This window comes from Tupaia chinensis, unplaced genomic scaffold (genome assembly GCF_000334495.1).
Source record: "Tupaia chinensis unplaced genomic scaffold, TupChi_1.0 Scaffold000333_1, whole genome shotgun sequence".
Classification (NCBI taxonomy): domain Eukaryota; kingdom Metazoa; phylum Chordata; class Mammalia; order Scandentia; family Tupaiidae; genus Tupaia; species Tupaia belangeri.
In genome coordinates, this window is record NW_006159827.1 from 2,229,808 (window position 1) to 2,239,110 (window position 9,303).

Here is a 9,303-nt window from a genome sequence, read left to right on the forward strand (position 1 = left end):
TGCCAGGCCCAGGACTCGAACCATGGTTGGCCATGTGGGAGTCCAGTGCCTTAACCACCACGCCACCTGCCAGCCCTGGGTTGTTTATTTTGGTTGTGTTTTACTCAGTAGTGGTTTTCCTTAACTTCTCATCCCCAATACAGGGTGAGTGTCCTCCAGGCCGCTCTCCCTGCAAGCTCCATCAGAGCATGTGTTTCCAAGAAGCCACAGGAACAGAAGCAGATCCCTGGGGGAAGACAAAGGGGCTAAGAGCCTAGGAGATTCCAGGGGCTAGGGAGTGCAGGGAAGGAGAGAAGAAGCTTCTTTTTGTTCTTTCTATTGTATAATAAAATATGGTAAAAATCCTGCAAGTATTTTAAACATAATTTGTTTAGTATGTCTTAGCTCCAGGGGAGGCAGTTTCTTCCCAGAGGGGAGAGGTGCACATAGCAGGCCCCACATTCAGTGGGAGAGTGGAATTGCACAGGACGTGGGGTCAGAGACCTGGGTCCGGCCCCCACGCTGCTCTGTGACCTTGAGCGATCACATTCACTCTTGAAGTCTCTGTTTGCCCAGCTGTGAAATATCTGCTAATAAAACTGCCCTTGAACAGGTGCCATGCAGCTCAAAAGAACTGAGGTGGGTGACAACGTAAAGCACCATGTGGATGACAGTTCCAGCGTAGCCAACCTGAGCTGTCTTGGTTTCCACAGGAAAGACCAGTACCTCCTCTCCCCCGTGAACTGTTGGTATCTGGTCCTGCATCAGACCCGGCGGGAGAGCCGAGACCATGCCACCCTCAATGACATCTTCATGAACAATGTCATCGTCCGCCTCTCCCAGATCAGCGAGGATGTCATCAGACTCTTCAAAAAGGTGGGTACACAGGCCTCTCCACCCACTTTAGACCCTTGCCCCGGGCTAACCATGCCAACACTGTGCCAGCCAGGGTGGGATATGGTTTGGGGACAAGGGACCAAGAGGTAGGTATGTTGAACAGTAAAAGGGACTAAGGGCTGGATTTGGTACTTCAGCCCTGAGTTTGAACCCTAGATATGCCTTTTAAAAGTTGTGTGTTCTTGGGACCAGCAATTAACATAATGGCTATGTCGCTGGACTCCCACATAGCTGACCGCGGTTCAAGTCCTGGACCCGGTGGCTTAAACTCACACCGGGCGCATGTGCGTATTTGCCCAAGATCCCGAGAGGAGAATGGAGGAGAAGGGATTGCGGCGTGGCCATCCCCCCGGAGGGTGATTTCTCACTTTCTGTCTCTCTGTCTCTCTCTGTCTCTCTAGCGAGCGCATGCACCCTATAGCAAAAACCTCTAAAAAAAAAAAAAAGTTGTGTGCTCTTGAGGCCAGCAGGTGGTATAGTGGTTAAGGTGCTGGACTCCCACATGGCCAACCATGTTTTGAGCCCTGGACCCAGTGACTTGAAACTCACACCAGACACGTGTGTGTGTGTGTGTGTGTGTGTGTGTGTGTGTACAAAATCCCAAGAGGAGAATGGAGAAGAAAGGATTGTGATGTGACCATCTCCCCGGGGGATGATTTTTCACTTTCTCTCTTTCTGTCTCTGGCAAGCGCATGCACCCTATAGCAAAAAACTCTCAAAACAACAACAACAACAACAAAAAAAAAACAGTTGTTTGCTCTCAGCTATTTCAGCACTTCTGTAACCACTGTCCCCCAGATAAAAGCCTCTGCATGGTTAGAGAAGTAGTATACGCTCAATATGGGAAGTTAGCAAAAATGGAGATGAGCTCACACGTAAAAATTAAAACCACCTTCATAGATAATCACTTTGCTGCTCTAGAAATCTCTTTATATGTACATGTGCAAATACATTTTCTATGAGTGGCTATATTTAACTGTTTTCTAGTATACATAAACATTTTTTTTTTCCAAATGAGATCATACCGCATTCAAGAGGACTTCAAAGAGGTCATGGAAAAATGGAATTCAAGTATGGGTTTGTTTTGGTGCAGAGTAATTTGACATCCATGCATAGTTTTTTCATAATCTGTATTTTCCATGAACTTACTGAAGGCTCCTCATATATGATTTCATTACCTGCATATATCACCTAAGAAATTACGTAATGCTCTATTACCAAAATTTCCCACATATCGGAAATATATTTCTATGACTTTTTAAATGATCGCACAGGATTTCATTAAATAGATACACCTTAATTTATTTAGTCTCTTATTATTGAACACTTAGGTTATTCACATAGTTTTACTCTTTTTTTTAAAAGATTTATTTATTCATTCATTCATTCATTTTCATTTGACCAGAGAGAGACACAGAGAGAGAGGAAAGTGAGAAAGCAAGCCACCAGGTCCAGGACTCAAATCGCGGCCAGCCATGTGGGAGTGTCCAGCATCTTAACCACCATGTCACCTGCTGGTCCCAACATGGTTTTACTCCTATGAATAACACCACTTCGAGTGTCTTTGTCACATTAGAAAAAGAATTGTTTATTTAATTTTATTTGTTATCATTATTATTTTTTAAATTTGTTATAGGGCATGTGCATTCACCAGAGAGAGACAGAAACAGAGAGAGGAGAGTAAGAAAGCAAGTTGCCAGATCTGGGACTCCAACCAGGTTCAGCCATGTAAGAATCCAGTGCCTTAACCACCATGCCACCTCCTGTCCCTCACTGTTACTTTCTCAGGATCTGTATCTGCATTGACAATTTTAGGGTCAAAAATGTTCTCAATTTAAAGACTACTGAGTATCCCATTTCTTTTGGAAAGATTTTACCCATATATATCCAGAGACCAGTATGGAGGAAATAGTTCCTTTTTCTGGGGGGGTGGGAGGTAGGGATAGACAAAGAGAGGGAGAGAAAGTGAGTGACAGGCTCTCACCATGCCACAGTACTTCTGATCCAGCCTCTGGGTTACTTAGGCCCATAGGTGTGCACCACGCCCAGCCTGTTTAGATTGGGCTGGAAAGAAAGCCAGGCCCCCTGTGAAACCTCAGCCACTGCTCAGCAACGCCCTTTCACTTCCACCACTGAGGCTGGGCACAGCAGTTACTTTTCAACTTTTCAGACCCCCTGAGGTCTCTGTCCCGAGCTCTGTGCTCTGTGCCTGGTCCACCCCAGGTGTGTAAATGCTGGTAGTACTGAACTCCCTTCTGTAAACTTCAGTTTCTTTGTCTGTAAAATAGGCCAGTCATTTAGCCTCTGTGAGCCTCATCCTTTTTATGTTCTCTTTAAATTTATTTATTATTTACATTAATTCACTATACATCATTACAGCATACAAATGAATTTTCCATCCAAAATACACTGTGTATTGGCTCAATCAAGCACATCAACATACATGTTATCAGCAAATAATTTTCCAATTCTTATGTCTTATATACTTTGTTTTTGTTTTGCCATCCTTGATTCCCTATCCTTCACCCTCTGCCATGTCCCACCCTCCTCCCACATTGTCTCTGGTATCCATCCTTGCTTTCTATGCCTTCCTCCCCCCATTTAATTGATTTGCTAATGAACTTAATTAGTCTAAATATATTCAATAGCTAGCACAGCTGATGTATACCTATACATGAACCCAAGTCTGACTTTATGCATAAACCTCAGTGAGAAGAATGAACATATTATAACATATTATAAAGTAGTACCCAGCTGGGGCTATATAGCTTACTGCAGTCATCATATGTGCATTTTTTTTTAAATTTCGATACAGTTTTACTGTTTTTTTTTTTTCTCCTGCAATTTTATTTTTAATTACTTAAACTTCATTACCTGAGCATCATCACAACATATTAAATGTGGTTTCCCATCATGGCTTAATCAGGCATGTTATCATCAATAATATTCCATTTCTACTTTCATACATATGTATATGTATATATGTTTTTTACCCCCAAGTTTGACCCTCTGCCCTTTCCCACTCTCTTATTACACTATCTCTGCTATATACAGTTGTCTTCCATTCCTTTTCCCCCAACATTTTGTTGATCACACAATATCATAAGTAATCTAACTACTTTCAATAGCAAGTTCAGCTGGTAATTTCAAGAAGAGCAGTTTTGAACTGGTAATGATATTTCCTTGAAACTTAAAGCCTAGAAACAGGTTAGTATTCTGTTCAAATAGTAGGTACATGTACCTATTGACAGCTCAAGACAGGACAAAAATCCTTTAAAACCAGACAACAAAGCTTAGAAGAAAAGCAGCAATATTCTAGTCAAGTCACAGAATAGCCTCATCCTTTTTGTGCAATGGGGTGAAGATCCCAGGGGCAGCGTGAGGGTTAAACAAATGGTGCGTGTGACAGCGAGAGGCATTACTACAAAGTGATTCAGGATTGGCCTCTGGGACCAAAATTATTATTTTAAAAAATTATTTATTTCTGGGACCAGCAGATGGCATAGTGGTTACGTTGCTGGACTTCCACATAATTGACCATGGATTGAGTCCCAGACCCAGCAGCTTAAAACTCATGTTGGGTGTGTGTGCGTGCATGCTTAAAATCCCGAGAGGAGAATGGCGAAAGGATAGTTGTGTGGCTATCCCCCTTGATGGGTGATTTCTCACTTTCTGTCTCTCTGTCTCTCCAGTGAGCACACATGCCCTATAGCAAAAAATCTCTCCAAAAAATTTATTTACTTCTTCCAACAAAGAGAGAGAGATAGAGAGGGAAATAGGTACCCCCAACAGGGTCCTTATGTCATGATCCACTCCTTTCTCCTGGGCACATGCATGTATGCCCAGTGTGCTCGGGAAGGTCCCAGAACATAAACCCAAGACCTTTCCCATGTGGCTCCAGTTGTGTTACTGCTATGCTACCACTCAGACCCTGGGTCTGGAATTCTTAAATTCTTGGGTTCAGAATCCTGGCTAAAACATTTATTAGCTGTGTGTCTTTGGGCCTGTCACTTAAACTCTCTTGCTTCAGTTTCCTCATTTGTGAAATGAGGAGGGAAATCCCACAGGGCAGTTGGGAGGATTAACAGGGTTGTTGTCCTCGTGTACGGCTTAGATAGCAGAACTTAGCACATAGTAAGTGCTCAGTGAAAGCTGGCAGTTATTACATGCTTGTAAGGGACAATTATTACTAAAACGATTGATTCAATAGCTCATCTCGGGACCAGCAGTTAGTGTAATGGCTATGTTGCTAGACTCCCACGTAGTCGACCACGGTTCGTGTCCCGGACCCGGTGGCTTAAAACTCACACCAGGCACATGTGCATGCGTGCCTAAGATCCTGAGAGGAGAATGGAGGAGAAGGGATTGCGGCGTGGCCATTCCCCCGGGGGGGGTGATTTCTCACTTTCTGTCTCTCTGTCTCTCTCTCTCTGTCTGTCTGGCGAGCGCATGCGCCCTATAGCGAAAACCTCTTCAAAAATAAAATAAAATAAAATAATAGCTCATCTCTTCTCTCCAGGAGCCAGTTTTAGGGATTCAGTGGCCTGGAATTGCTAGAAGCATAAGGAAGGGGCCAAGCAGATTTAAAATAGAACCATCCCTCCATGGTCTGTAGTTGGATGGTCCACTCTGAGGGTTACTTCTGCAGCAAAATTGTAATTGCAGGCTAATTTCCTCCTGCCTCACGATATGCTTCTGGTCTCCTCCTGGGGCCCTGTTTATGAAATGTGTTCTAAGTTTAATGTTTGCATAAGCAAACATAATTAGGAAGGTAAATACAGTGCAAAAAAGAAAAAAAAAATCACGCAGCTCTTTGCAAAGCCAAACTGAAGCGTTTCAGACGTTTGCAAGTTTGGACTCTTAGTCCTATTAAGAGCCCCTACCCGCTGAGGGTGTCACTTCTTTTATTTTATTTTTTTCTGGGTGGGAGTAACTCACTGAGAAAGGGTCATCAAGGCCTTCAGGAAATGAAGGGTCTTTTTCCTGAGCTGAGCCCTGGGACAAGTGAGATAAATCTTTTCAGTTCTCATTTAGGCTGACAGCAGCCTGACTTGTGATGGAGGTTAACAGGGTGGAAAATAATGAAAAAATGTCTACAGCTGAGCTCCTGGCTGCCTTGTTACCAGCCTGTGCCTGTGGAACAAAGGAAACAACCCAGCCCCTGTGGGCTGGGAGAGAGACAGGGATGGAGCGGCTGGCTGACTGCACAGCGCGGCCCCTTTGTGTCGCATCAGTTATATATAATCTTGGAACGGAGGCCTGCACTCCTTATGTAACCGCGGTTCCTGCAGACCTCAGAACAACTGCAGAGGCTGGTCTCTGGTTGGACGGGGGACTGGGGTCCTCACTCACCCCACTTTATAGATGAGGAGGTAAAGCTTTGTGAAGCTGCAGAGAGAGCCCAGACTGGATACCTTTCGACCCAGCAGGAGGCAGCATGGCTGGGCCTCGGGCATCTGTCTCAGAATGCCTTTCACTGATCGTGTGACCCTGGGCAAGCCTCTCTGACCCTCAGTTTTCTTATCTGGGAAACAGAGGCACTTAGATGAGTAGAGGTGAGGTGTCCAGCACAGGCCTGGTACCCAGTAGGTGCTCATTAAATCTAGTTAGCAATTTCCCAGAGCAGAACCTCCTCCCACGCTTAAGCTGAGGTCCTGGTGCTCTGGGTGGCTGTTCTTTGCCCCGCCAAGTCACCCTCCTGCAGTGAGGCTGCAGGAGGTAGGAGTGGCCTTCGGACCACATGTCCTTCCTGGCTCAGGGCTGGGCAGCTGCCTTGCCGGCCAGCCTCTCACTGACATGGGATGCAGTTTGGCTTGATAACTTCCTTTCCACGATTCTCCATTTCCCCTCTCAGTGGAGTCTGTTCTTAGGACTAGAGGCAGCACTTCGGATTCGAGAAGCCCATACAGGTGGCCCTTGCTTTAAGCAGGAGACGTAGATTGGCCATAGCAAGATGGAAATGAAGGAGATCTTCGAGGCCGTCAAAGGGACCGAGAGTCCTACAGCTGCAGGCCCAGAAACCCAGCTCAACCTGCTCTAAGGACAGAAGGGCACTTACTGGCCCTCAGAGATAAGCCTGGCTTCAGGCAGACATGGGGGGCCTCAGAGGCACAAAGGATGGTATCAGACCTCAGTCGCTCTGCGACTCTGCTCCAGTTTTCTTATTTCCATTTTTTGGAGGAGATTTGGGGCTCTTTCCTAGTTCGTTTCTTCCCATGTGCTAACCAGATGGGTCCCCACAGTTCCTGGCTTTCAGCCTACCTACTTTAAGTCCCTTCTCTCAAAAGTGGGTCTTTGGGTCTCTGGCTGGCCCAGCATGAGCCTGTGAGCACGTCCTGAAGCTGCCCTAGTGGCCTGGGAGATGCAGCGGCTGACTAGCCGGGCTGGGGCAACATGCCCACCCCTGAAACCAGAGAAGCACTTACCTCCCCCTGAGCTTGGGATCAAGCATGGCTGGTGAGTCGCAGATCCCAGGAAAACAGTGAGATGCCCTTCTAAGAAGGGAGAAACCAGAGGATAGATGTCTACGGGACTCTGTCCCTGCTGTCCTTTTGTCATCCCTCCAGCAGCTGTCTTCCCTGTGCTAGATGTCCTGTCATAAAGGACACTCATTACCTCTCAGGATAGCCCATTCCAAGAAGGATGACTGTGATCAATAGAAAATTCTCCCCAGTGCTGAAACACAGCCTTCCCTGTTTCCCCATGGGTCCTGGTCATACCCTGGAGGGCCACATTGATCAAGTCCACAGAGAAAGCTGTCAACTGCTGGCAGACAGAAATCAGGAGCCCCTGCCAGACCTGTCTTGCCTATGCAATGTTCCAGGTGCTCTCGGTGGCTCCCCCTGCACTTCGGCTTTGCATTCTCTCCCTTCCTCAGTTGCTCTTCCTGGATCATGCTCTGGGTCGTCTCTGGCCTGCAGATTCAGAGCAGGGCTGTCTGGGCACTTTATTTCTAATCATGAGGCCTGAGAGGGTGTTTGTCTTCTCATATGATTGACACACCGAACTCTGTCAGCTGAAACTCCTGGCTGTTTCTGTACCAATTGTTTTTTAATCTAGTCTCTGGATGAGGCATGTGGGTTTCTTCATATTTGCCCTTTTAAAATGCTGTCTTATTAGATTCTGATCAAATGAGAGCAGTCTCCTTATTTAAATGATATTTCAAGCAACAAGAGAGTAACTTTTCCACAAGGTCCTAATTCCTCCTCTGTGGGAAAAGCCCATTTCCCACAAGGTAGACTTCCCTGTGTCCTCCTCCTCTGTATTACTTTCTTCTCGGTGTTGGTTCTTTGGCCTCGCGTTTGAGTCTTCTTTTTATTTATTTATTTGTTTGTTTGGTTTTTTTGAAAAGAAACGGAATGAAGCACCTCAACAGGTCCTCATGCCACTGCACACCCCAGTCTCTGTCAGCCGCCATCATGGACACACATTCGTGTCCATTTCTGAGACTGGGCATTGAGGCCTGTCCCATTTGTGACTCTAGGACACGTACCTGGGACCTTGCTGCGTAGGTCCAGTGCCCCAGAGCTTTGCCTTACGGCTGTGCCATTGGCGGCTCCTCTGCCTTCTCACTGGAGAGATGGAAAGAAGGGGAAGAGAGTTGAGAATGACTTCACAGTAGAGTTGACCCAGAGTTGGGTGTTGGAGGATGATAGGAGGCTACCAGGTGGGGAAAGGAGGTTGGGAAAGGAGGTTGGGAGTTCAGTGTCTGGAGAAAGGCCAGAGCACAGTGAGGAGAGTATGTCATGATGAAAGCCGGCAACTCAGACCAGAGGCTGCCCGATGCAGTCCACAGCCCAATTTAGCTGTCCAGTGTAATCTTCTCTGCTATGTTAAAAAAAAAAAATCAAAATAAAATCAATATGAAAATTTTGAGATTTCACGTTTGTGTTTCTCTTACAAAACCAGAAGCTCCGATACCATACCTGCCTGAGCTCATAGCTGGCAACATTGGCTGGAGCTGAGAAGCTGCCAGCTGCATCAGGCTGGACATGCTGTCCCCACTGCCCCACTCTCTCTCCTGTTGGCATCTCTGCTTCATCTCCCAAAGATTCACAAATGCATCTTTGTGCATTTGAGTTTGTGGCCGAGCCTTTAAACTATACCCAACAGTGGTTCTTAAATTCTAGTATGCAGAATTACCTTAAGATCTTGTTAACTGCAGACCCACTGTTTCTTTCTTTCTTTCTTTTTTTTTTTTTTGAGAGGTTTTTGCTATAGGGTATATGCGCTCACCAGAAAGACAGAGAGAGACAGAGAAATGGGGACCAGCAGTTAGCGTAATGGCTATGTCGCTGGATTCCCATGTAGTCAACTGCGGTTCGCGTCCCAGACCCGGTAGTTTAAACTCACGCTGGGCGTGTGTACGTGCGTGCCCAAGATCCCGAGAGGAGAATGGAGGAGAGGGGATTGCAGCGTAGCCATCCC

At 46.1% G+C, this 9,303-nt stretch overlaps 1 protein-coding gene across 4 annotated transcripts in view; it reads left to right on the forward strand.

Moving 5' to 3' along the window:
* SRGAP3 (SLIT-ROBO Rho GTPase activating protein 3) overlaps positions 1–9,303 on the forward strand; it is a 287,471-nt gene that overhangs the window by 158,350 nt on the left and 119,818 nt on the right. For all 4 annotated transcript variants that reach the window (XM_006152033.3, XM_006152034.3, XM_006152035.3 and 1 more), the window contains exon 3: positions 693–855. In XM_006152033.3, coding sequence (XP_006152095.1) covers positions 693–855 — 163 coding nt within the window. The remainder of the gene's footprint in view (positions 1–692; positions 856–9,303) is intronic.